The 27,799-nt window shown below is 40.1% G+C and overlaps 1 protein-coding gene across 1 annotated transcript; it reads left to right on the top strand.

Moving 5' to 3' along the window:
- Positions 1-1,111: 1,111 nt before the first annotated feature.
- SUB1 (SUB1 regulator of transcription) lies at positions 1,112-14,563 on the top strand. The gene is made up of 5 exons (XM_015848395.3): positions 1,112-1,143; positions 2,908-2,980; positions 4,479-4,598; positions 9,500-9,608; positions 11,178-14,563. The coding sequence occupies exons 2-5, from the start codon at positions 2,909-2,911 to the stop codon at positions 11,255-11,257; spliced, it is 381 nt and encodes a 126-aa protein (XP_015703881.1). The 5' UTR covers positions 1,112-1,143; position 2,908; the 3' UTR covers positions 11,258-14,563.
- Positions 14,564-27,799: the final 13,236 nt, after the last annotated feature.

The following is a 27,799-nucleotide window of genomic DNA, read 5'->3' as shown; positions in this document are numbered from 1 at the left end:
GAGACCTCACTGAGAATGGCAACCATGGTCATCAAAGCACGCTGTTGCATCAGTTGTGCATAAATGAGGTCACATATTCCTGAATGTGGTTTTGTTGCCCATGTTATGTTTTAATTAGAAAAAAAAATATAAAAGTTTTGTTACTTCTATATGTAAACTATATTTTATGTGTGGTTCAGGACAATGCCTCTTCACTCAATATTGTCCAGGCAAGCCAAGAGGTTGGACATCTAGTAAAGGTGTATGTTTGGTGGATGTGCCAGGCAGGGGGGTTGGAACTACATGATCCTTGAGGTCCCTTCCAACCCGGGTCATTCTGTGATTCTGTGACAGCTGTGGCACAGCTGCAAGGCCAGCAGGAGCCTTCTTTCCCTTGTCACCTTCTCCTCACTCCCTTCCCCCAAAACTGGTGCTGTTTTGGCTTTTCTAAGGAGCACTTTAGAGACACCGAGCCTCCTCGTACCCAAATCACCTCGCAGCTGCCATCAGCACCAAACTCCTGGTGCAGCATGCTCTGGGGGTGAACCTGCAACAGCTCTGGGAGCTGGCTCTGTTAGCTATGTTATCTGTAGATTATAGTACCACAATAACTCCCTGTTAGGGAGCAACAGCTGCCCTGTCAGGTATGTTTAAAGTCACGTTTCATTTGCTTGATTTATTTCACCACGTGGAAGCCAGGCGGACTTCTCATCAGCCACATTTCCACTTCGCTCCCTGTCCCTGGAGAGGCAGCAAAGCGGGTCATGAGGAAGCGGGCAAGGAGAAAGGGGGGAAGGAAGGAGGAAGCGGCCTCAGGTGTCTCCGGGCCTGCGGTCTCGGCATGCAAAGCAGCGGCCGTGCCCCCGCTGCGCTTCCTCCTCCACCCCCGAGCTCGAGGAACTGAGAGCGGCTGTTCACGTAGCTGGGGGCCCGTTCTGGCGCTGGTTGCCATCCTGTGCTCTCTGTGTCTCGCAGCTCACTGTGAGCACCGCTTCCCATCCCGCACCTCCACCTCCACTGCAGGGCAGCGGCACCGAGCAACAAAGGGCCGCGCGCCCTTTAAGCACTCCTCCCCGTCACGTGGCACGGCGCGGGGGCGGGGGCTCGGCGCTGCGTCACTTCCGCTGGTCTCGTGGTGCAGCGGGGCAGCGAGCGGAGCACGACGTGAGTCTCGGGGTCCCCCCCGTACCCCCGCCATTCCCCTCGGCCCCTCCGTCATCCCGAGGCCGCCCGCTGGGGTTCGGCATGTCCCGGCCGGTGTCGGGGATAAGCCGCGCTGTGCCGGCTTTCCTCCTTTCCTTGAGTGTCCGCTGTGCCCCGCGGGGGGGATGCCCCGCTGTGCGGTGGGCCTGGGGCGGGGAGCAGCCGCTGCCATGTTGGGGGGCGAAGAGGATTTGAGGGAGGGAAGGAGAAAATGGCGTCAGGGAACCGCCCGGCTCCGCTTCAGACCCTTAAAGCAGACGACCCCAGACCCTTTTTTTTCCCCCTCTTTCTCCTTCTTTGTTCGGCTTTTCCTGCCTCCCTGCAGCGCTGAGACACGGCCCTTCTCTGCGGCGCTACACGCGGGACCCGGTGCCGCGTTCTGGGCCCCGCGCCGACCCCCGCCCCTGTTTCCCGGGGGGCAGCGGGAGCTGTGGAAAGGAGGGGAGGAAAATGGCGGCTTGGATCCGCCTACGGCTGTTCCCGGCCTGTCTTTCTCCTCTTCCTTGCCTCGTCTTCGCGTGGCCCGTCTCACTCCGCCCTCACTCCCCCCCGGTGCTTCGGCATCTCCTCACGCTGCCTGCTTGCCTCTCCCCAGCAGATCATTCCGCTCACACTTTCTCCCTTTGGCAGTTTCCTCCCCCGCCTTCCCCCCATGCCGCCATCCTGAGGCAGACTTAAGGGCTTGTGCTCCCCCGGTCCCCTCTTATCAACCTTATTCTGCACCCCATCTTCACGTCCTTGCTTGCTTGTCCCCTTCTAGATCCCTTCTGCCACCGTCCTGCTGTGTGCTTCCCCATACCCTGTTTCATTTTTAGTGCTGCAGTTTCCAGCATTGTATTCTGAGCTGTGACGACAGAACTTGTCCCACTTTTCAACTACATCGCGCTTCTAGCATTATTCAAACTCATACTCTGTAAATTCACCACTCATGCTCTGTAAATTCACCACCGACTTAAAAAAGATACCGTTCCTTTTCCTCGGATGAGACATGCTTCTCTTAGTCTTATCATTGTTTTCTCTGTCATGCTTGTAATTAGGGAAGAACAAATGGGCTATTTATTTATCACAAAGAGTTTCTAGTAGCAGGCTAGATGTTCTGCTGCTATATCTAACCACATGTTTGCATAGTGGAGAGATGCAGAAGTACATCTGGCAGCATGCATTCAAGGAAAGTTGAATGTCCACTTGTCTGGCAAATGAATAGACTCTAGTGACTGATCTGTTAAGGCTGCAGTTGAAATAATTACAGTACTGTAGTTCATTGTAACTAAGATGTTTTTTCAGATCTTGTATTATTGATGGGGTAGCTTAGCTTCTTATTAGATTATTATATAGATTTTGCTTGCAAATTCAACTAGGCAAAATGCCTGTGTAAGAATATGGATAATGCTGTGGCCTTTGTAGATTAAATTAATGTAATATTGGGAATTCAAGCTGAGGATAGTCTTGTACTTATTTCCTTAATGGAACTAGCAGAAAAATTGTCCCTTTCTAAACTGTTTGGAAACTGAAATGCCACACTTAAGGCAGTTGCAGCAAAAAAGGGAAAAGCTATGAAAAGAAATTGTATATAAGATTGCATCCTTAATGTGCCTTAAAGCTTGTGTGAAAAGCTTTCCCAAAGCAGGAAAGTCTTTGGGAGAATAAACAGTATCAAGATTGCCTTCTAGATGTAACGTGATTAATTTCTTGCACAGTGTTCTCATATTATCTTTCTCATCCTAGAATGCCTAAATCAAAGGAACTCGTGTCTTCAAGCTCATCTGCAAGCGATTCAGATAGTGAAGTTGACAAAAAGGTGAAAATTATGTGTGGTTAAATGTTGTTGTATTAACATTTGTGTATCAAATGCCTGCCATTGCATTTCATTTATCAGACACTTGGAAAAATTAGTATTAGGGTTTGTGTAAAAAAAATATACTTTTAGCTTTCCAGTGAACTTTTTTCTTAGGTTGTATTTTGCTTTATTTATTTTTTTTTCCCCATATATTATTTCTAGCCTCAATCTTCCTGGAATTCTTTCTTGCTTTGTGTCAAGAGAGGGAAGATTTTGGTATCTGCTGCCCCTTGTGGCAAGAATTTGGATTAATTTTAAGACTACCCCAGGCTCCCCCTTTGTTTTGTCTGGACAACTTGCTAGTTCTAAGGGAAAACCTCTACCTCATCCTTATGCCTCTTGCTTATTTTGTTTATATATTTTTTCTTCTGTTTCAGATTCTGACTTTTAGTGTGATCTGTTTACTCTGTCTGTTACTTTCTCACTGAAATGCTCAGCTGAGTCGCTTGTCTTTCAGCTGATTAATTTTAACATGTTAGCTATTTCTAAATGTGTAAATTGGGCGTTCCCAGCTATTTTTAGTAATTATTTAGTTTGTAAGTTTCTGCTAGTATACTAGTGTTAATGCAGACTTACATTTGGTACTTTCAAAAACGCAGTCTGCTCTACTGCGTTGATTCAACTGTGACTTAGTTGCCCTAAACAAATTGGACATTCTGTCAAATCTTAATAGAGAACATGGTCAGGTATGTATTTCTAAGAAGATCCACTTGAGCAGTCTGCTTTGGTGGGTTTTGTTGTCATAACTGCCTACATCTTTTGCAGTCATTCCTCTTTAAAATAAATTATCCACAATATGATTCCAACAGTTGAGAATAATTTTTGGTATCTCTGTGTCACTTTTTTGAAGTAGAGGATGAAGATGAGCTGTAAGGGCATATGATTACTGTATAAATATTGGTAAAAATAGGAACTTAATAGTATCTGCAAGTAATGTGATATGAACGTTTTACAAACATGTTTAATTTATCTTGCTATGGACAAAGATTGGACTCTAATTAAGAAAAATAATGAAAAAGTGCTTCCCTGATAGAGGTGACTCCCAGATCCTTCCTTCATTATCTCATATCTTATTTTGTCTTTTTTTCAGAAGTGTTGTTAGCTGTCCTGCATTTTTGTTGCTTTCACTGGAAAGGAATGTGAAACTTCCACCAGATTTTATTTTCTTAATTAAAACTAATGAACCAACAGCATTGTGCAAAAAGAGCAGGCTCTTAAAAATAATAAATGGAAATAATATGATTTTTTAAAGCAGAAGTATTCTGGTAAGCTTCACAATGAAGAGAATTAGGCTCATTTGGAGATATAATTTTGAAATTGTATGGTATTGCAGTCCTGCCTTCACAAAAGGGAAGTGATAGTGTGTGTTGCATGGCAGTAGTTTGTGCCCTCTAATAATTTTTCTATAACTTATAAGAATGAGTTGTGGTTCACGCATCTGTTTTATTCTTGCTCCAAGGCAAAGCGGAAAAAGCAAGCAGCTCCAGAAAAACCTGTAAAGAAGCAAAAAACGGGTGAGAGTTCAAAAGGTGCCGCTTCTTCAAAGCAAAGCAGCAACAGAGATGAGAATATGTTTCAGGTAAAAATTAATGAGTGCTTTTGAGGCAGCCTGTTACATCATATTCAGTATAAATTTCAAGTTGACATGAACATCTTGGTTGTGTGGTGCCTAGTCTCCTGAAGTGTCCTTTGGGGATGTTACAGTGAATGATACAATGCAGGTGAGGGACTCAAAAACAATGATCAGGCTTTAGTAAAATAGAAGAAACTGAGTTATGGCACTTGATCCAGCCCTCATGTATTTTGCACATGATATCTCTCTGGGTAGTCATTTTGTCTGTAAATACAGCACTTATCATAAGTGCACTGCAGATATTAAATAAGGACAGTCTGTGCATAAATGCTTTTAATCAGAGCTTTTGAAAGAAATGTTCCTGGAATGCAAAAGTGTCTCTGAATTCTTATTTAACTAGGCCAAGGACACCTTGGCTTCTGTTTTATAAGGCAGTGCATTGAAGTAAGTTTTGCTTGTTTCTTTGTTTTTGATGCAGTTTTTTCTCAGTAAACATCCAGAAGGTTTGCAGTTCTGATATTCTTGTTTTAGATGGAGTGAATGTAGATTTTTTCCATAGCACAAAGTATTTGTGAACTTAGAGAGTGGTAGACTAACTTTTAGGGTTAGTTGGGGCAGTAGCAATGTGTACTGCAAGCTGTGCAAGAATGTATGTAGCCTGGAGTTAGTAAATGTCTGTGACTAGCTGTAGTGGTAAAGGCAGGGAATAGAGGAGAATCTTAGGGAGACTCTTAAGCTTGTGAAAGAGTCTGGGTGGGGATGGTGTGTGTGTTTAATAGAATGATCCCATTTCAGGGTAAGGCAACAAAAATCACTTTGGGCTGTTGCTGTACAAAATAATATAGTAAAAAAAAGTGTTTTCCAGACAGAAGGCCTGCATAACTGATTGTGTAATACAGGTCTGATACTATTAGCAATCAGTTCTTACTTATGCATAATTGGAGGGAGGGCTTCAGCTAAATATGACTTAAGCTGTTTGAAATCAGGATGTGAATTATTGATAAGATATTCAGTTTTGTGATGTCCATGTTTTGTGTGGGAGTGGCAACAAATGATGTGAAACACAGAGACTTAAGGTTCTAAATGCTCAGGCTGTGTTCTGAAAGAATTGCAGCTTCCTTTTAATGTAGAGCTCATCCCTTATGACATCATTTTTTGCAGGATCCACGTTTTAATTTTTTCATTTAAAATGAATGTTAGTACCTGAAACTCATAAACAATAGGATTACTGTTAGTAGGAAATTGTTTTAGTATGTACCCATGTGTATTTTATGTATTTATGTGTCTTGGGCTCTTTAGACTAAAAAGGTAGCTTTGTATACTTTGGAATTTGGCGAAGGGATTTGGGCACAATTGAGATGCAGAAAATTAACTCACTCCTAGTATGATGTGTTACTAGCAGTCCTAAGGTCAAGCATTATTTATGTGGATGGTTTTATTGTTCTTGTATTAGATTCCGATCTATGGCTTCAGCTCATATAAGCTCTGCATCACGTGCTCTGGGTAGTTTGACAAATCCTGTCTTCTGCCCATGCCCAATTTGGGTAACGTTTGTTAATGCTGTCAGGACACACTATTAGTGACTGTCCAGAATGGAGCCAGGACATTTCACAAAATGTGTTACTTCTTTTTGTTGGAAAAGACACCCGCCCCAATAACTCCCCACTCACCCCCCCTTTCTGAGAGTTAAGTTGTACATGCTTTTTTGACTCGTCAGAAATATGTTCATCAGTTTCACAGTGCAATGTCTTTACCTATCATAAGATCCTAAAAATAGATAAATACATGTTTGCAGTGATCTGGAAGGGAGTTTGATTGTGAGATAATGTTGCACGAGTATCAGTTTCAGAATTAGTGTTTTAAACCAATTTGTTGTGATGCAGACCGCAGCTGTTTACAGGACCCTGCATTCTTTTTATATCATATTATCTTATATCTGTGTTTATATTATCTTACTGCACTCCCCATACTGTAGAAAGAAGGCTGCTTTTTTGTAGTTTCTACTTTCAGTGTGTGTGCTTAAAGGAAACCGGCAATTGGAACGAAAATGTAGATATAAGCTGAAACTCATACAGGAAGTCAGTTGCATAGCTGTGAAAGGAACCTAGATGCAGTTCAACGCATTGTATTCTAAGAAATGAAAACCTGGAAATAGTATCTTCTGATGTACTTAATTTAGTAGAGTGGTATGCCTAAAAAGCTGTGGTATTTTATAAAAAGCACATGAACTTGTGTATGAAAGTTGAGCATCATTAACTACTCTGCTGTAAATCATACTCTTGGAACACCACTGTGATTGTAGTGACAACAAAGTGCTTCAGCCCAGGGGAGTTATTCTAGTACTATGATCTGCTACATGAAGAAGTTGTTCAGAAATGACTTAATGCCAGAACAGTAGATATTTGAACTCAAAAGAAAAAGAGGAAAAAAAAAATCAATTTACTTGGCTAAATCTATATTTTGAGAATTTTAGTGATTTTAGTTGCTCATAAGAGCTACTTCAGAAAATAGCATTAAAACTTCTTGCAATGACAACTGTTTTCATAACGTTCAGCTTAACAGTTAAATTTAATGTGAACATTCAGATGATGTTTGGACAGAAGCTTAATTTCAGCATTTGCTGAAATGGTCTGGTGGTTGTCAACCCTGCAGGTGGCAAGGGCTTTGAAGCTAGATGATCATCATGGTCCTTTTCAACCCAGGCCATTCTATGATTCAGTTATTTTCATATGGAACAATTTCCAGTTAACTTAGACTTACTGGCTAAGTGATGTCAGCTTTATGTTTTTCTTCTCCCCTCACCTTATTGTATTTGAATTAATATAGGTACTCTCATTTTCAATATTCAGACACTAAGTCTTTCTACTGTATTTGCATCTTTAATCTGATGTGTTTTATCAGATTTTATTTCTTAGGCAAATATGGAGTTATTTGGTAATGCACTAATAGTTAATTGATATATGTTCCAGAGTACTGCTGCTTTAAGTATTAAATTGAAATTGGTGAGGTTCAGTGAAAAACAATGAAATGTTTTTTATACAGGCTATTTGTGATATTCTTTGCCAACAGTGCTGACAGATTTGGCCAATCCTACAGGCTATACCAAGTTAAGTCTGAAAGAACTCAGCTCATCTGACATCATACCTTATTTTTGTCTGCTGTGTTTGAAGTCCTGTGGAAGTATTTAATAAATCAATTACAAAATAATATAAACTGAAATTTATCGTTCACTTAAAAGGATACTTTAAAGTAAGAAAAACACGTTTTAGGTTTACAGTATCTAAGAATGCTTTAAAATTAATTTTGGAGTTAATTCAACATAGTCTGCATAAGAAGGAAAGCTGCTTTAACTGAACTTAAAGCATACTGTTTTATGTACGTGATCCTCTGTTTAGTTGTCAGTGGAGGATGCACATTAGTTTTATTGGAAAGGAATCAATCAGAGAACCACTAAAGTTGGAAAAGATCATCAAGGTCATCCAGTCCAACTGTCTACCGGTCACCAGTATTCCTCCACTAAACCACATTCCTCAGTACAGCATCTCAATGTTTCTTGAACACCTGCGGGGATGGCGACTCCACCACCTCCCTGGACAGCCCATTCCAGTGCCTGACCTCTTCTAGAGAAGTTCTTCCTAACAAACAACTTGAACCTCACCTAGTGCAACCTGAGGCCATTCCCTCAAGTGCTATTGCTAATTACACAGGAGAAGCAGCTGACCCCTCCCCCCTCCCCCCCGCATCCTCCTTTTAGAGAGTTCCAGAGAGCGATAAGATAACCCTAAGCCTCCTCTTCTGCACACTGAACAATCCCATTTCCCTCAGCCACTCCTTGTAAGCCCTGTGCTCCAAACCCCTCACAGCTTTGTGGCCTTTCTCTGAACACACTCCAGGGCCTTGATGTCTGTCTTGCAGTGAGAAGCTTAAAATTGAACACAAAGTTGCTTTCTTAGGACTGAGTTCTTTCTTTGTAAACTCTATCCAGGAAATGCGTACAAAATGCTAACCATTTCTTAAACTAATTGTGTGTTTTGATTACCTAATTTCTGATTTTCAAATTCCCAATCTAGTTTGATTTGTTGTGAACAAATGCTTCATTAAATGTGAGAAAACCTTTAGAAAGCCTAAATACAGAATGCAATCCAAAGTGTGATGCAAATTGCTGTTGTTCCTCCCGTTGTTCCCCATCTTCTCAAAAGTAAAGGCCTCATAATTCAATTAAGCTGCTGTGCAGAAATGATGGAATTCCAGAAGTGTCACATTAACAAAACCAGTTTCATGCCGTGGTACATGTTGGTGAACTTTCAAAGTTTTTTGTGTTTTTTACCCACTGTTCCAATTAAATATACCAGGAGGACACGGAGCAAGCATGGGACAGCTAGTGCCTTCCTTTCATTTTCATCTGTTTTGTTGTGTTTATTAAAAAAACAGCAACCAAATAACACTAAGACCTGTCTAGAAATTGTATGCAACTGGTGTGTGTATCTAATCTTGTTTTTTATTTGTCAAAAGAGATGGTACTAAAATTTACGTTTTAGAGTACTCTCTTTTCCTCTGTTTACAACAGCTGCTAACAAAGGTTATTATGATAGAGACAGCAAACAAATAGGAAAAGCCAAATACTTTGCTAAGAATGCCACTTGCTAGGAATATAGGGATTTTTATTTCAGTAGTGTGAGATTTGCAAAAAAAAAGTGTTGAATGCTCAACTGGTTTTAAGTCTTTCTTCCATTTTTGTTATCCTTATCTACTAGCCTACTCTGGATTAAGCTTTTGATCTGGTTGTTTCTCTGGTGTCTAAAATAAGCTGTAGTGGGTCATGTCACATGTCTGAGACTAATACTGTTTGGAGAAGTGAATACCGTAATACATAAAATATGTAAAATGTCTTATATGTGTTTTAACAGATTGGCAAAATGAGGTATGTCAGCGTTCGTGACTTCAAAGGGAAAGTTTTAATTGACATTAGAGAATACTGGATGGATCAAGAAGGTGAAATGAAGCCTGGCAGAAAAGGTACTGTTCTGCTTCACATTGTTTTGTATTAAAACACTGCTTACAATTTACTGGAAAATTTTATGTCGGGTTTATATAGTTTACTGCATTATATTTTTGGGATATTTTTTTTTATTTTAAAAAAGATTAATTTTGCATGTTTCTTACCTTTATTCCAATAGGATTTTTATTTCTAAATTGACTGAAAAGGTTTAGTTTTGGTTGGAATGAGGTATCAAGTTCTTTAAAACAATTATGTTTTTCAATTTTTATTTAGTTTCAGATTAAAATAATAGGAACATTTCATACAGTATTCTTCTGTGTCTGTAATCTGCAGCATAGCACATAAACCTTAAATCTTTAGTTGCCACTGCCATGCCTAATTTTTATTGCATCCTTTTAATGGACCATTTTCAGAACTTTCACCATCTGAGAGATAAAAGGATGGGCTAACAATTACAGTAGTGTATTGCTTTATTTAATGGCTTGTTGCTTATTTAGAAGCATATTATTTTTCATGTTGTACCAGTGAAAGAGGTAAGTGTGAGTTGTTCTGTTCTGAAGATTAAAGGCATTTAATTTACAATTAGCATGAGGTTTACTGTATTTTCCTGATGTGTCCAGGAGCAATACAGTGAACAAACACTTAAAAAGCTTGAGAATTGTTTTCAATATATCTTAAATAACTGCGGTGGGTTTATGTGAACAGGTTGTACAAGGAGGTCTTTGTTGAACATGTTACTACAACATGGCAAATTTGATTACTCCAAGCTTGAAGGACTAAATTGTGTCTGGAGGTAGAAGTGAAAAGAAGATCAATCAGAAGCATGAGTGGGAAACCACAGTGATACTTGATGGGCAGCCAAATTCATAAAAATTATGCAATATAGGTGAAAATGTTTTAGGTGTCCCGAACAACTCTGGATTTTATTAGGATAAAATTACTATTCAGATCTAGCATCTGAGCCTAATATTCTGGTGATACTCTTAAGGGCTGCTCCATGTAGCTAACCTAAAAGGGATACAATTGTAATTTTGTAATTGAAGTCAAAAAAGAAATCTCAGTTAGAAATCGGGGCAACGTTATGTTTTTTTATCCTAATAGTGTCTGGCCAACTTATCAGAATCTTTCACAGTGCTTTAAGAAAAAAGGAGAAAAAAATAACCAACTGGAATCATGTCGTAAATACATGAAGTTCCATCCACAGAGGTTGACTTTGAGCAGCAGGCAAACATATAGTTGGTTTCCTACATCTCAAGCAGGTCTTTTGTGCTGCCTCCTATCAGAGCCAGAGCTCTGTTTCCCTTCCTTTGCCTTCCTGTGTGTACAAAACATACATGAATGAATGTATATTGTGACTGTTTTCTTTGTAAGGTAAACTTGTCTAGAGATAAGCAAGTTCTATACTGGAGTATTCCAAGTGAATAGTTTAACCGTGGATCTGAGTCTGTTACTGAATTTGATGTAGCTCGAGCATTAAGAGTTGTGATGTAGGCTTTGTGTATGAAATCACTCTTGATTGTAAGAATGCAACATACTGAATTGTGGTTTTCTTTTTTGTACTAAATATTGTTTTTAATGCATTTCAGGTATTTCTTTAAATCCAGAGCAGTGGAACCAGCTGAAGGAACAGATTTCTGATATTGATGATGCAGTAAGAAAACTGTAAAGACAGAGCCATACAGAAATCTTTATCACTTTAGTTGTTTCAAGCAGTCTTTTTACATTGGCTTTTGTTTTCTAAAATATTGTTTTCCAAGCTATTGTATATTTGGATTGCAAAACGATTTGTAAAATGAATAATTTTTTAATGTGCATTAAACATGTATTCTGAGTGAGGCTATTTGTGTATACTTTACTAAAGGAAGTGTGTTGCTTTCACCTCATGGTGTAAAATAAACAAGTCAAGTAATATGTAAAGCTGTTTGTGTTTGTGGCCTTTTGTTTAAAGATCTTTGCTGACAAGGCCACCAACTAGTTGTAGGCTTTTTAAATTTAGTTAATAGTTACTGATACTAAGGGGATTTAAAAAATGTCTGTTTAAATTCTTTGTTTTGTTTCATATCCTTTGCTGTTGCCCTCAGCTTTCAGCTTTAAAACTTGATACAAACAGTGGATACCTGGTAAAACACATTTTTTGTAGATAATTTTAAATACTGTATTTGCTAATTTACCCTATTTATTCAGATGTAAACAGTCCTGAGTATGTAGACTTTCTTGCATATTTGCATGAAGTGTTATGCTGAACAGTAACACTGGAACACCATCCACACATCATCTGTTATAATTTTTGTAGAGCTTGCTTGACTTAGGAAATACGGTTAGGTTTTATTCAAGGACTCTAGATCTTAGAATGTGATGCATAAAACTTTTACAGTAATAGACATATACCTCAGAGTAAGACAGTATTTAAAAAGCTTCTGACTTGGTTATTAGTTTAGGTACCCTTTTCAAACTTTGCATTAAATTTATTCTTGAACACATTCTGATCAGTTATTCTGTAGAAAACGAGATTTAATATCTCTTTGTAGGGCTTCTGATTGTTTGAGAGCATTGTGTAAACAACGCTGCTTAAACTGGGCTGTAACACAGGTTAAACAGTCACACAGGGTTAAAGTATCTTCAGCCAAAACATCAGGCTATCATCATGCCTTTGCCCTGTCCTCACTGCCTGACCAAATCATTTAACTTGGCTTGCCTTGTGCAGCTTACATGTGCACAACTGTTATCTTTTTTAGAGAAGGTATTCAGTGCTTAAATTGGAGCACTGGTACATAGTGAATCCATGACTAGCGAACTTCAATCATTCACCAGTGTAATATTCTGATAGAGAAGCTTCTGTCCATTGGGGATTCTGCTAGACTAGGTGTTGTTTCAAATTAAGGAAATCTTTATAGGTGTTGTGGCTATAGAATGAAAAAGGGAGAACATGATGTTTATGTCAAGCTTGGAGAGATAATGGGCACTCCAGCAGAGAAATTAACATTGAGGGATCAAAGTTAGCAGACTTAGAAAAATACAGTGAAGAACCTTTCTGTTAGCAGAAATAGAAGGGAGTTCATTTTTTGGCTGACTTCAGTTAACAGAAAGAAGATGATGAACCAACTTCATGAGAATTGACATTTCAAGAGTATGTAATGAATGTACAATTTTTTTGTTCCACCCATGATTTTCCCATTTGACGGCAAACTTAAAAGTGTTTTTAAACTTTATATAGATAAACAGGATTTGCTACTTAATTCTGGACTAACTTAATGCAATTGTTTATAATGAAGACATGCATGGACATCCTGTTCTGCTAAGTACCCTATGCAGACTGTTCTTGTGCTGCAGAGTTTGTAATTCAATACGCGTAGTAAATGAAGGGTGAGAGAAAGTGACTTACTGATACTAAATATGTATTATTTAATTTAAATATTATGTAAGGTACTTCATTCTGCTTTTTAAATTACTGAAATATGAATTTAAGAACTACAGTGAGGTTGGATAAAAGGTGAAAGGATTTCTTAGGGTAGCTGCATCATTTTTGGGCACAACTTTCTGCAACTGCTAATGACATGCAGAGACATCTGGACCAAATGAAAATGAAATAGCTGTTAACATCAATGCACGAAATAAATTCCTTTAGGGCTCTGAGAAGTTCTAGGTCTTTTATTTTTATTTTTTTTAATTATTATCATTTTTTATTTACAGTATGTATTTACAGTTTTTGTTCCTTTAAATACGAAGTTCTGTGACCAGATTTTGTCTTCTAACCTCAGAACCTTCATTTGGCTACCTTGATGTGCATGGTTATCAGAACGGATGGAACATTGTCTTCAGTTAGGTTACTGTGGTAATAAGTAATTGGATGACAGTTGTATATCAGAGTATGAGATAATTATGTTCAGGAAGGTGAAGAATTAAATTCATTCATTTGGAGAGAGTAAGTGAAAAAGTATTGGTATTGTGATTAGTTCTCTCGTGGAAACTAGTGATAGAGATGTTCAAATAAATTACTCCTAGTTCTTACAGACAACACTGTTACTGTATTTGTGGGGATATTTACCAGAGCTGCTTAGCCTATTTTACTAGATAAAATTTGAGGCACTTTGATTTTGCTTAGCTTGTGTGTTGAAAAATAGCTTTCCAATCTGCCAGTTATATTTCTGCCTGTAACATGGATTAAAATATATATTTTTTACTTGAGCTGGTGTTAACATCTGCATGAATGTCCTACCAAACAGGGTAGCTAAATTAAACCCTCAGTTTCTCAGTTGACCTCAAAACTGAAAATGAATTGAGGGGGAATACTTTCCATCTCAGATGACTGATGGCTAATTAGTTGACGTGTATTTTAAACATTCAGTGTTACTTTGAAATTAATAGTTGGTTGTGATTTGTCGTGTGTTGTCTTCATCTGTACTACTTCTTACTTGAGAATTCCAGTTTTTGGGTACAGATTATTTTCTTGCAGATGAAATAGTACTTGGGGGTACACGTAGAAGAAAATTATGCATGTATGAAAAGGCTAATGTGGGGTAAAAATAAACAGTATTCACTTTCCCACTGGCATTGCAACAGATATGTCTGCTGCGTGATACTGATGTAGGGCATATTAGCAACATGTTATATAAATTTAATTACAATGGCTCAGAGGAGGAAAAATACATCAGTTAGGCCAGCCAAAGTACCACGTGTTTACTAAATCAGTGTCATGTATGATGTTGCTCTTATGTAGAAATGTTCATATTGAAATTAAAGAAATGCAGCACAAAGTTTGATATTTCTGTTAAAGGAAATGCCCCATTTGCGTACTTCTTATGTGGTCTGTTGGAAAACAAAAAATTGGTAATTGTAATTCTGGTAATTGAAATGTCATATTGTTAACCATGTAGAATGTTTTTCTGGTGGTCTCTACTGCAGAGAAATCACTGGAAATCTGAGCCCTCCAATTGTAACTTTCATGTTCAAATAAAAAAAGTTAAATGGCAAACGTGTAATAAGAATTTGAACTCCTGGAAATAAATGAAGACTTCTGTTGAAATAGCATTATTTCGAATGGAAATGTAACTGCTCTGTTTTTTCCTTCTGTTGTGAAAACTGCTGTTTGTTTCTTGCAAGTGTTGTAATTTGAGAATAAGAATACTTAATCATTTTGTATTTGGTCTGTGTTTATGGAGGGGGGTTTGGTTCTGCAGCCCAGAAGGATATAAGTTTTTCCTTTTTGAACAGAGCAATTATCTTGTTAATATGGAAGCAGCAGATAGGAACACATTTTCATGCCCTGAGGTGAAGGGCTTTCCAGTGGAGTTTTATTTGACTATAAACGTCCCTGTAGGCTGGGTATAAGACAGCTATTCACCCACTGTTTTCAATCACTTATTAGGTTAGCATAGGCTTTAGGAATTATGTTTGTTTCTTCATGCACTGGCTGTGACTGATCTGTAGGGAATTATCTGATTCTGTGATTGAACCAAACAGATTTTTTAAAGTAATTTTGATTAGTTCAGCATTTTACAGCCACAGAAGGAGAAAAGAGTGGCTCAAAGGGATGAAACACCATCTGGGGTTGGTAGAGGGTCCTTGTTCTACTTGTTTCTCATTGCTGCCTTCTCCTTATTGACAGGATCCATCTTTGGCCATAGCTCTGGTGACTGTGTGCACAAAACTGAGTCAGCTGACATACCAAAGGAAACTTTCCTCATTCTATCTTTCGCTTTTCCCTGCAGACAGGTATTAACAACTTGAAATAATGCAGTGAGGAGACAGTTCTGGGTAAAAATGAATCATCACCTGGGTATTGGTTTGTTGCCAAAAGAAGGACATTTGTAACTGTGGATGGGTAATGGGAGGCAAGCACAGTTGCTTTTGTAGCCTGAGAGACATTCCTAAGCTGTGTGTGAAGATTTACCCTCTTATCTCATGCATGCATACACCCTCATTCTTTTTTTCTTTTTTTCATTTAATCTGTGTTGGTTTTGTCTGGCTTTCATTTATTTATTTATTTAAAGAGATTTGTTGGTTTCTGTTGCATAGCCCTCCAAGGCGTACTTAGCTTTCCAATGCTGGTTTGTATCTAGCTAACATTTCTGCTGGAGTCAGATTGCTGGTGTACAACCGTAGGCATAATCTGTAGGGTATTTAGAATGGGAGTTGTTAGGGTAGTGCCAAACAGTCATTCTCTCTTGAGGTATTTCTGAATGTAAATACTTTCACTACTTTACTTGGACTTTAAGGGTTAAATCCTTCCCTGTCTTATAGAGGGCTCTGTTGTGAAAACCATGACCTCTGAAGCTGGCTTAGGGGTTGTGATGGCAGATGAATTTTGAATAGATCTTGTTTGAGTGTTCTGTACTGCTGGCTGCCAACTGTACAGGCAGCTGCAGCGTTTGGAAACTGAATGTTTGTAGGAGTCCTTTTTACTGCTTGACACGCAAAGCTGTGGTCAGTGCTTTGTCTTTGGTAGAACAAGGATTTGAGTCATCATCTAAGTAATGAGAGTTGAAGTTAGAAGCACTGTCTCAAATAACTTCCTGTTACTGTGTTAATGACGGGATTGCAAGTACTAGGAGCAGTTGTCTTCAGCCCTCAGGAAAAACGTTCCTGTGTCAGTTCCATTTGATGACTTAATTGACCAAAGTTTTACAGGTACATTTTTGTTTTGATATAAATACTTGGAGCAATATGTTCAAACATGACAACGTTCATTGTTCAGGATACTTAAGAGTGTTTTCAGTTGCTAAGAATTGTGTTTCAGCATGTAAGAATGCTGTCTGAGCAATATGAAAAGCCACAGATCATGCTGGCCACAATAGCACTGTCTGTTGCCTTGCAACTTCATTGTTTCAGGCACTGCTGAGCTTTCACTGCTGTGGAATAAATGGAAATTTGAAGGCTCGTTTGAAATATGTGTAAGGATGGGTTGTTATAAAGAAAGCTTCTTGGCTTGTACTTTGGCAGTGTGTGAGTTCTACTTGTAACTGTTCTTCTGATACTGTAGTAAGCTGTTTTTTATGACATGAAGCATTAATTCACCTCTTTACTACAAACAGTTTTTTCCTTAGTGGTTGGTCATCTTATTAAGGCCCTGCCAATGTAATTCTCCCTTGAGTATATTACACCCAGCAGCTTCCCAGTTATGGATGGGCGTTCCTCCTGGAGTGCTGGCACTGTACCTGCTATCTGCTTTGGCACGTGTTACTCTGGTATATCCAGCACTCTGACACCTGAAGGAGGAGCAGTTTCCTTCCTCCAAAGCTGTGCTCTGAAATGGGGTGAGGTACTTGTGGCAAAGCACAGCAGTAGCCTCTTTGGGCTCCTTTTGGTAGGGAGAATAAAAGGAAGGAAATTGTGTATCTAGCCCAGTAATTTGTTACCAGGATGGATGTGCTGTTTCTGTCTTTAAAATGGCCAGACTCAGTTTCTCTAAGTAAGGTTGAGTTGCTTGCTTCTGGAGTATTTTATACTTGCAGCTGGTATGCTGCAGGATAAGTTGTCTTCTGTTTATGAATGCTCTTTTAACCCCATTTTGAGGGAATTTCAGACTAGTGTGCTTAACTCTGAGACAAAGCCATCTTGCATTTCAGTGATCATATGAATATATGCCTAGCTTTTCTGATCTTTGAAGGCCTCATGTTTAGGTTACACTGGAAAATGGACACAGGTCACCCTGAAAGTAGTGCCTCCTATTTATTGCAATGGGAATTACAATAGCTACAGAGAACGCAATGATATTATCTGATAGAGCCAATTATCAGCTACAAGACACTGTTCTTCAACATACTCACCATTATTAGCTATGCATTCTTTACTCAGCACTGGTGAGGTTGCTTCTTGAGAACTGGGTTCAACTTTGAGCTCCTCACTTCAGGAAAGAGGCCCTTGAGAGTGCCCAGAAATGGGCAACAAAGCTGCAAAGGGTCTGGAGCACAAGTCTTGTGGGGGCAGCTGAGGGAACTGGGACTGTTGAGTCTGGAGAAGAGGCGGCTCGGGGGAGACCTTGTTGCTCTCTACAACTACCTGGAAGGAGGCTGTGGTGAGATGGGTTTGGGCTCTTCTCCCTGGTAACAGTGATAGGATGTGAGATGATGGCCTCAAGTTGTGCTGGGGAATTCACATTGGTTATAAGGAAAAATTTTATCTTGGAAAGTGGTGAGGTATTGAAACTGGCTGCCCAGGGAAGTAGTGAAGTTACCGTCCATGGAGGTGTTAAGAAACATGAAGATGTGGCTCCAAAGGACATGGCTAGTGGGCATGATGGGGATGGATTGATGGCTGGGCTAGATGTCTTAGATCTATTCTGTGCAACTGGGATACGTTTTAACTGAGCAGGAGACTACAAGGAGGGGTGGTGACCCTGCCAGGTGGAGCCTCTCTTCACTGAAGGGTAAGAAATGAATCTAGATGTATGCAGCAGTAACGTGAAAAAGACGTGTGTGAGTGGATGCAGCCACTAGATGTCAGCATTATTTTAAATATCAACTGCAGAACTACTTGTTCATTCCTGTTCAAGCTGTACTGGAGTAAAGCTGATTTTTGATTGAGTAGGAGCTGTGTTGTATGCTTAGGGTCAGAGCCAGTAGGTGTTTTTGTGGGTTCATTCTGGGCAATGCTTAATATGGGACTCGATAACTACTGCAATAGGATACTGGCTGTTGTGTCTGTGAGATGCTCACTGAAATCCCTGCTGCTAGCAGTGTTCCAGGGATGGAGAGCTTGTTGGTCCACCTGGAGGTGTAGCCCCAGCGCTTCTGCTCGGGATCCCAGAAGTGGCTCCATGCAGAGAAGCCCATGATGTGCTCAGGGAAGCTGCGCCACACCACGAAGGCAAAATCCACCTCACTGGTGGCTCTCTGCCAGTGAAATGCTTCTGTACCACACAGCTCTTCAGCTTTGATGAGCACAACTATGGGTTGCATCTCAGGGAGAGTGCTGACTAACCAGATGTGATAGCTCACTGATACTGAAAAGATGGTCCTCTCAGCGCTGCTAATTTAGCAGATCAAGTAACAGAGCAGGAACAAGTGAGGAGTTTTATTCTGAGAAGACAACTGCTCTCTGATCAGTCTAGTGTCCAAACCAGCACCAAGAGTGAGAGTGTGCAGTCAGAGTGCAAGGGAAGGAAGGCAGAGAGGAAATGTTGACAGATGTAGTGATGTACTTTGCTGTTGTGTTCACCCTGTGAGGGTGGCAGAGTGCTGGAACGGGCTGCCCAGGGAGGTGGTGGGGTCTCTTCTGGAGATATTCAAGTCCTGCCCTGATGCTTTTCTGTGTAACCTGTAGTAGAGAACCTGCTTTAGCAGGGAGTGAACTAGATGATCTCCATGCAACCCTTCCATCCTCTACAGTTTTGTGATTCCTCATTTTTGTGTGCTTCTGGACTGCAAGCACACACTGCTGTCTTGTGTTCAGCTTCTCATATACCAGGATCGCCAAGTCTTTCTCCAAAGGGCTGCTCTCAAGGCATTATTTGCCCAATCTGTATTATCACCTGGGATTGCCCTGACCCAAGTGCAGCACCCTGTACTTGGCCTTACTGAACATCATTAGGTTTTCACGGGCCCGTTTCTCCACCACGTCCAGGTCCCTCTGGATGGCTTCCCTTCCTTCCAATGCATCGACTGCTCTGCTCAGCTTGGTGTCATCTGCAAAGTTGCTGAGGGTGCACTCAATGCCATCGTCTGTCATTCATAAATATGTAGAAGGGCATGAGTCCCAAGACCGACCCCTGAGGGACACCACTTGTGACCAGCCTCCACCCTGACACAGAACCATTGATCACAGCCCTGTGGCTGTGTCCAGCCAGCCGATTCCTAATCCACCAAACAGTCCATCCTTCAAATCTACACCTCTCCGATTTAGAGAGAAGGATGTGGTGAGGGACTATGTGGTTTGTGGTGGTGGATTTCTTTATCCATCTTGACATTTGGAGTTTGAGAGGTTTTATAAGCTGGCTTGAGCAAGTGGCAGAAAGCCTGCAGCTGTAAGTCTCAAAGGACAAGGGCTTTCTGTTGAGGAGGACACTTAGCTTTGTGTCAGTGTTGAAGTACTTCTGCTGTCTTGCAAAGGATTAATTTCTGGTGCTGTGTTATAGTTCCTGTGCAGCACAGATGCTACACAGTTTGTTTTAAGTGATTTATAATATTTTATATTCTTTGTGGGCTTTTGAACGCCTCTCCTCCACAAACCTTTTTCTGAACTCCTATTTTATCTATTAACATTATTCACTTGGGGTGAATCCCCTCTTGCTTTTCCGGAGGAAGGAAAGAGTTTACCCCTTACTGTGGTTTGTGGATCCCTTTGTCTCAAGAGTATCTGAGATTAAGAGGTTTTGAAGTGTTATTGAATTCTATACTCCCCAAAGCCCTTATATGTTTTTCAAAATTGTTATGTTTGGTAGAATCCAGTAAATACCAGACATATACTTTATTTTGAGTTGGGAATTTCATATCCTTCTGGAACAAAATACTTTTTCCCACATGTTTTGACTACATTATGTTGGCGCCGTTCATGTCACTCCACTTAATATTGTGTCAGCATTCTCGTTATATGCTGTTTTCAGAGGTTATAACTTGGACATAGAAATTTGCTCCCACTTGGAAACTTGGTCTGAGACCAGAAGTAATTACAAAAAATAAATAGATTTTCCCCCCCCCCCCCATAAATGTGTTGTTGCTTTGGAACAAGAAGGGAGAACAAAAAATTAGCACTGGCAAAATGTGTGTTATAATTTGTTCTACTTTGCCCAGTTATATGATGGAGAAAAGTCATAAGATAGGGTGTGTGTAATTCTTACACTTGTGGGTCTGCAGATTAGAAACCCCTTCAGCTGTTTTTCAAACGCATTGTGCATGCTGAAAATCTCCATGCTACTCTGAAATTTACACCACGGTAATTTGAAAGCACTTCTGTCTACTGAATGTGCCACACCTTCTAGTGGATATGGATCACCATTTACATTGCCATTACTTCTTTCTGGGTTGCAGGAAGATATTGCAGGGCTGAGGTACAGTGTAGGGAGGTGGGTCCATTTTTTGTTGTAGGTGTGCATGGACACTGTGTGTAACAGGAGCAGATGGACAGAAGACTGTCGGGGTGCCCCAGCTGAGGCCTTTCTCCAGGCAGGTTGTTGTCAGGGGATGCTCCTTGTAGGGCGTCAAAGCACAACAATTCTGTTCATGATAACTGTTTTACTGACGTTGCAGTGATTCTTCAGTTTTGTGGGATGGAAGACAGCTCAAAAAAGCCAAAAGATTATCTTGTTTGGATTTCTTGAAAGAGTCTATCTAAATGAATGTACCTCTACTCCTGTATACTTATATAAATCCTCAGGAAACATGCTGGTTGTAAAACACTGTGGGGAAGCCACAATGACTATTCCCTCCAATAGAAGTTCTTCTGCAATGAATCTATTACAAAACCTCTTTACTGTGAGAGGGAAATCTAGAAGCAAGATCTAACAACTCAATAAGTTACTCAGAATTATGTCCAAAATGCACTTAATGTGTTTCAGCAGGCAAGTGTTCCATGTAGTTAAGAATTCCAGCAGTAGTAATTGCAGAAAATACCTGGGCTAATAGCTTTACTGATCAGCAGAGATTTTAAGCCAAGGAAAGGTGACTAACTAGTTACAGTGAAATGTGAAAACCAAAGCAGCCTTTCTTCATGCTTACAAATGCAAGACTGTGGTGTTCTATTCTTTCCAGCCTGTACAGAGTTCAGAGAGATAAAGGGAGACAGTGCATCCAGTGTAAATTACTAAATAATACTGGATCTGACTCTCCAGTTTTCTAAACCGTAAGTGTCTTCTAAAATGGCTGTTCTGGAAAAAAGATCCCTATTAAAATAATAATAATAAAAAAAAAAGCACAACCAAACACAAAGTTAAGCCTTATCCTGAAGGAAATGCTGCTGATGTCTGTGAAAACAAAAAGCTGCAAGTCCAACAATGAAAGCAATGTGAATGGACCCGAGGAAAACAGTGTGGAAATGTGTTTAACTTCCTGTTCTGGATTTGATGTGCATGCTTATGCTATTCACACTCGGGTGTTGCATTATGCTAGTATATTTTCTCTGGATTGAAACAAGGTCTGGAATTAACTGGTAAAATGGTAAACACCTCGTGTGTACCCCAGTCTAGTAAATATGTTCAGTGAAGATGGCAAAGGGACTGGAACATTTGTCCTGTCGGAAATGACTGAGAATTGGTTTGGTTCACCTTAGAAAAGGGAGAGCTTTGGTTGGAGTTATTAGCGTGTTTATTATCCCTGGTGAGGTGAAGAGTAAAAACAACAGAACCAGGCTCTTTTTAATGAGAGTAGAAGAGGCAGTGAGTGCAAGCTCAAAATACATAGAAGTCTATTCAAACGCAAGAAAACTATTTTTTTGTTCCAAGGATGATCCAAAGTTACAATAGGTTCTCCAGAGAGCTGGTGGAGTCTCCAACCTTGGGGATATTCAGAGCTCACAAGAGTATGACTCTGGATCACCTGCTGTAATTGCCCCCTTTGGGGAGGCAGTTTGACCATCTCAGGGGTCCCTTCCAACCTCATCCTCTCTGTGAAATGTGCACTCAGTAGCGTGCACAGAGATCTGGGATGAGACAGACACTTTACAGAAGATGTAAGAAATCTTAATTTCTACTAAGTATTTAGGACAAATAACAGCTTTGGGTTCAGCCCAAACCACCTGATTCTTACCTTTGCAACGACAAAGGGAGTGAAGACTTGGCTCAAGCATCACGGAGTCAAGGATCCTCAGTGTTATTTCTTCAGTTGTTTTGCAAGTTTGGCCTTGAAATAAAATCTTCAAAATGAAAACTGTTACACCATGCTTATTTTGCTGGTTCACTGCAAATATTTTTGTTTAGAAATGCATTTTACATAACTTAGTGCAAACAAGCTTTTTAAGTAAAAAAAAATAATAATAAATAAATCCTTAGGAAGTTTCTTTTAGAACAGATTTTGACAGGGATACACATCTGCCAAGAGACAAATTCTTGCTTGGGGAATCAAATAGAATCATTTGAGCTGGAGCGGACCCTTAAAGGTCATCTGGTCCAACTCTCCTGCAGTGAGCAGGGACACTCACCGTTACATCAGCTGTTCAGAGTCTGATCCAGTCTGGTCTTGAGTGTCTCCTGGGGCTGGCAGCACCTCTCTGGACAACCTGCTCTGGCACTTCAACATTTTGACTATAAAAAACTTTGCTATATCCAATCTAAATCTTCCCTCTGTTAGTTTGAAACCATTTCCCCTTGTCCTGTAACCACAGACCCTGCTGAAAAGCCTGTCCCTGTCTTTCTTACAGGCCCCCTTTAGATCCATGCAGGCTGCTCTCAGCTCTCCTGCAGCCTTCTTTACTCCAGGCTGCACAGCCCCAGCTCTCTCAGCCTGTCCTCGCAGGGAGCTGCTCCATCCCTGATCAGTTCTGTGTCCCTCCTCTGGACACACTCCAACAGGCCCACGTCTCTCCTGTGCTGAGGCTACGTTCTCTTTCACAAAAATACGGGCTATTTTCCAACTTCATTCATGAGTCAGGGTTACGAGGAGCTGAGCCTGAGAGTCTGGAGCTTTTAGCAGGGGTAAAACTGAAAAAAAAAAAAAAAGGGAATTAAAATTTCTGTCTGCTGTGTAAGAAATGAGGAACATGGAAATCCAAAGTGCAGAGCTGTGAAGTGTGGGATGAGAGTCTTGACTGAGTGAGCTGAAAGGGAAGTGTCTCGTAGGGGGAGAAATGACTATGGCCCAGCTGCACCAAGGAGAGGAGACAGAAGAAAATGCTCTCAAATGCAGTCTCTTAGGCTTTTATTTGTAAACTGATTTGACCGAACTTTTACACTCACACAAAGCCCTACTGTAGATAATGGGAGTTTGTGCAGGGTTGCGTGCATCATCTTGCAGGAAGGGAACTCTGAGTCCTCAGGAAGAGTTTACACCTAGTATAAGTAATGTAAGAAATAGTTGGAAAAGGTACATCTCAGTGGTTCGTGGTTTTGAACCAGAAGCAAACCAGCAGTTGAGAGAGAGAGCATCCAGGAAGATAGTGTTGCAGTTATGATGTTGTGCTGTCAGTGCTTCCATTAAAAACCCTGGTGGAATTTAACATTTGGTATTGCATCCCCTACTCCCAAATACCTTTCAGACTACAACTTGGCAGATGAATGTTCAGCTTGGGAGGCTGATGTTTTCTGAAATGTGAGCACAATTGGTTTAGACACAAGGCTTTGCAGGGAGTCTGAAAGAAAAATAGGATCAGCTGGTTTCCCATTTGTTTTACAGAATAATATTTTATACTTGAAAAGCTGGTTGTTGTGGAAAATACCATTAAGTTTTGTAATTAAGCTAAGCTAGACTTTTATTCCTGCCAAGATACTTGTGATATATTTTAGAAATGTTGTTGACCCGATTGCTTTGCAACCCCTGTGCTCTGTATTTCAGTATCTGAAGATTTCCAACCAGGTGATTTCATTTAAGGATTTCTATATGTTATGTCTTACTGTGATTGCTTCACCTAGCAGAGACTGGCTGTTCTGAATGCCTCGTTGTGCCCCACTGCAAAGGGTCAATGAGATAGCATGAAGCCTGAGATACTTGTTCCAGCACCTCACCACTCTCTCAGTACATCTACTTCCCCCAGACATCGAATCTAAATCTCCTAACTTTTAGTTTAAGAAGCGTGTAGATGTGTCACCGAGGGACATAATTAGTGGGCAGGGTGGGGATGGGCTGATGTTGGACTCTTTGATCTTAGAGGTCTGCTCCAACCTCTTAATGATTCTATGGTTTCTGACAGCACAGCTCAGCTTCAGGTGCACAGTCTAATCCCAGCAGGTCCCTGAGCAGAGTTGGATATTCCCAGCAGCTGCTTGTAATCACAGGTTTTCTGGACTTCTGTCGAGCTTAGTCAAATATTGTGTTTAAGGTACTTTTTGGTATAAACCCATAATTCCATGAGGTGTTTTTTTTTTTTCCCCCCCCCGTCCTATTATTAAAATATATATTAAATAAATAAATAAATAAACAAATAAATAAGCAATGAGTTCTAAAATTCACCTTTATGCTTAACTATTCTTCATCCTGATTTTATCCCGAACTGTTGTTAACTATAATGAATTGCAATTCCTGCCCTTTTCTCCTGGCCACAAATAAAGAATTTACTATAAAGCACAGGCAGGCACTGGGCTGATCTCGACTTGTATCTTCACTCATCAACAATGCAGAGAGATGAGGTCCCCGTCTATAAGTACTGATGGACTGGACCTATGCAGTAAGTTTCTCTCCGAGCGTCTGTGAAAGCAAATGTGTCTGCAGAGATACAGATAGCAGCAGCAATTTGGCTCATTGTGTTCATTTCTAGTTTTGTAAGATGCAGATATATGTCTGGCAATGCTGATGCAGACCTTTCCAAACACAATTCTGTTTTCGTCAGTGCAATGGAAACAGAGATTAATTTGGCTCTTTGTATCTTTTCTTAGCTTATTGAAATATAATTCTAAAATATTTTCTTTCAGCTTTTAATAATATTTTCCTTATTTTTGGAAGATCTGCAACTTAAGCAACATATGACAGATTGCATGTAAGCCTACTTTTGTTAGAGAGCACTGCTTCAGTGCATTCTTAGAAAAAATGTTATCAAACAAGCTCAGAATCTATTCTAAATGCATAGAAGGAAGAACATCTAAATGTATATTTTCATTTCTGTGACTTCATGCCAGATTCATGGTGGATTCCTTTTCATTTGACTGTCTTGGCTCTTTTCTTCCTGCTCCAAACTGATCCACAGATCTAATGGAATTGGATCACTGCGAATTTGTGTGATTTTTCTTCAAAGTTTTCTCTACATATTTTAGCTTTGTAATAATCTGATCCACATGGACTTTTTGTGTCCATTTTTAATATTGAGCAGAGAACAATGGTACCACTTCACATCCGTAAGGTTCCTAACAAAAAGCTTGGCTTCTCAAGCACCTCAGTAAACAGCAGTAGGGATTTAAGCAGAAAGTTGTTTCTACAACCTTTTATGATTTTTGTGGTTCAGTCTGTAATCCCACAGATGACATCTGCAATGCTCTTAATGCAACTTGCTGATGCAATCAGGAAAACAAAGATTTTTCTGGAGAAGTGGAATAAAGGAAAGGAATGCTTTTTGGGGTATAATGGGATTCCATGGTCCCTTGAGACAGCTTGATCTATAAATCCATCTTATAAATGTGTTCACATTTACAGAAGTCCCCATATTTCTTGTTGCACTGAAATTGGTGGATGTGGAAATGTTCACCAGCTATGTCATGACCAGCAAATCTGCTGTGGGGCAGTAATGAAAAATCCCTGCTTTTGGAGCACCCTACAGCAGGCAGCTTTCTGGGGATGAAGATGTCCCATGTTGCCTCCATCAGAAAGGTGTTTTAAGCAGCTGCTTTTGGAGACAAGGCATTGAACTGGTGATCATAAGGCTGTCCTGTTTTTTGGCACCAGAAACTAATACCAACTGTAAGCCTGTCCAGACTGAAAAGAAGGCAAAGAGTTATGTGGTTAGAAGGAAATACTACGTTTCATGTGATTCCTGAGTATTTGCATTAGTAAAAGTGATAAGCAGGCACTGTGATACCTTTAAAAGTGTTCAGTGTTGTTCCAGGCAATGGCACAGCCAATTCTCCCCTTCCAGATTTGTATGTTGCTGAGCAGAGTGTATATGACCTTTCATCACAACTTCACATAGCACAAGCGTGACAGAGTACAAAGCTGCCCATAGGGGAAATAAACTCACAAAATAATTTCTCTTCCAAGACGTAACCAAGGTCCCTTTTTGGTCTTTTCAACCCGTGTAACAACTAATCTGCTTCCTCTTTTTCCCATAGGAGGTACAATTTGCCAATGTCTTTCACTCCTCATCTTGCTTTGTAAGAGATGTGCTTCTTTCTTTCCTTCTTTCTTTCCTTCTTTCTTTTTCTTTTTTTCTTTTTTTTTTTTTCTTTTTCCTATGAATTTACTTTTCCCAAATAGTAACCTTTAAGAGAAAGAGAAAAATAATTTAGCCTGAACAGAAATATTCTATTGTCTTTTAATAGAGAAGATAGCTTTCTCTTCTTCACTGAAGTCAACCAACCTGCAGATAAAGCTCTTCTTCCAGTACTGTTTGTTTATATTCCCCTGTTATTGCCTGTTTGAAAGCACTGGTCCCAAAGCACTATATCTGCAGTGGGGCTCCCAGGTAACATAGGTGACACAGAGAAGAGGATGATGGATTATGATCTTCTGGTTATTGAAGTTTGGCACCTGAAAAACTTGTTTTTTTTCTGTGTGTGAAATCACCTGAAATTGAGCTGGTTGTCCTATGTAGATGTGGGAGCTTTGGGAGCTGAACTTGGGAGGAAGGAACAGGAATGTGGACCTGAAAATAAGTGGAGAGAGGGATCCTTTGGGTAATGATGTGAGCATAGTTCAGCTCTTGTCTGTATGTGAAACCATATCCTGAGGTTTGAACAATTTAAAGAATAGGAAGGAAAGGTGAAGGCCAGCTTTGTCATCATGTGTTTTGAAGAGCTGGAGAGGGAAAGTCCTTTAGGAGAAAAATGGTAACGTAAGCACTGTCTTTTCACTTTGAAGTTCTGTTGTCCCAACAGAAATGTGCATCTGGACACCTCAGAATGTGAAATATGAAAAGGCAGAGCAATAGCGTCTCTTCACTCCCCCTTCTGCACAGTTGGTAACTGACCTCCAGCACTCCTTAGGTGTGTGGGAACTTGCTTGTGGATTCAGGTGGTGGTGAGAAAGACAACAACTGTTCTTTGAGTCCGAGTGTAACACCAGACACGTAACGCCAGCTACTCTTTCAAGGATGGCCTTAGTTCAAGGAGATAATTCACAGGCTTAAGATGCTCACCTGCATCTCTCTTGTTCCATGACTTGAATTTTTGTGTCCAAACCCCAGTGTCCAAACTCAGTGGGAACTAGCACCCACTTCCTTGGTTGTTTGGGATACAACAACTATCATTTGCTACCACATGTGATAAAACCTTATGACCACTTTTGTTTTTCAGCCTGCAAAGTGCATTACATACCCCTGATTTCATTGTAAATGTCAGGAATAATCCTTGGCAGCTGTCTAATCATATCTACAATCTGTAACCCAGTGAAAGGATTTACCTTTCTACCCATTGCTCTGCAGAGAAAATAAATATTTTTGCTTAATTTTTTTTCCTAAATTAAAAGTTGATGGGTTCTCTAAG

Source organism: Coturnix japonica, chromosome Z (genome assembly GCF_054131305.1).
Source record: "Coturnix japonica strain WE chromosome Z, WE-NBRP24, whole genome shotgun sequence".
Lineage (NCBI taxonomy): Eukaryota > Metazoa > Chordata > Aves > Galliformes > Phasianidae > Coturnix > Coturnix japonica.
Note: the sequence above shows the minus strand (reverse complement) of the source record. Positions and strands in the feature narration are given on the sequence as shown.

What these genes read in the sequence shown, in the direction of transcription:
- SUB1 (XM_015848395.3), top strand. Translation starts at nt 2,909, where the DNA reads ATGCCTAAATCAAAGGAACTCGTGTCTTCAAGCTCATCTGCAAGCGAT. An exon ending in GAGATGAGAATATGTTTCAG is followed by an intron (nt 4,599 to 9,499) that starts GTAAAAATTAAT and finishes GTGTTTTAACAG; the next exon opens with ATTGGCAAAATGAGGTATGT. An exon ending in AATGAAGCCTGGCAGAAAAG is followed by an intron (nt 9,609 to 11,177) that starts GTACTGTTCTGC and finishes AATGCATTTCAG; the next exon opens with GTATTTCTTTAAATCCAGAG.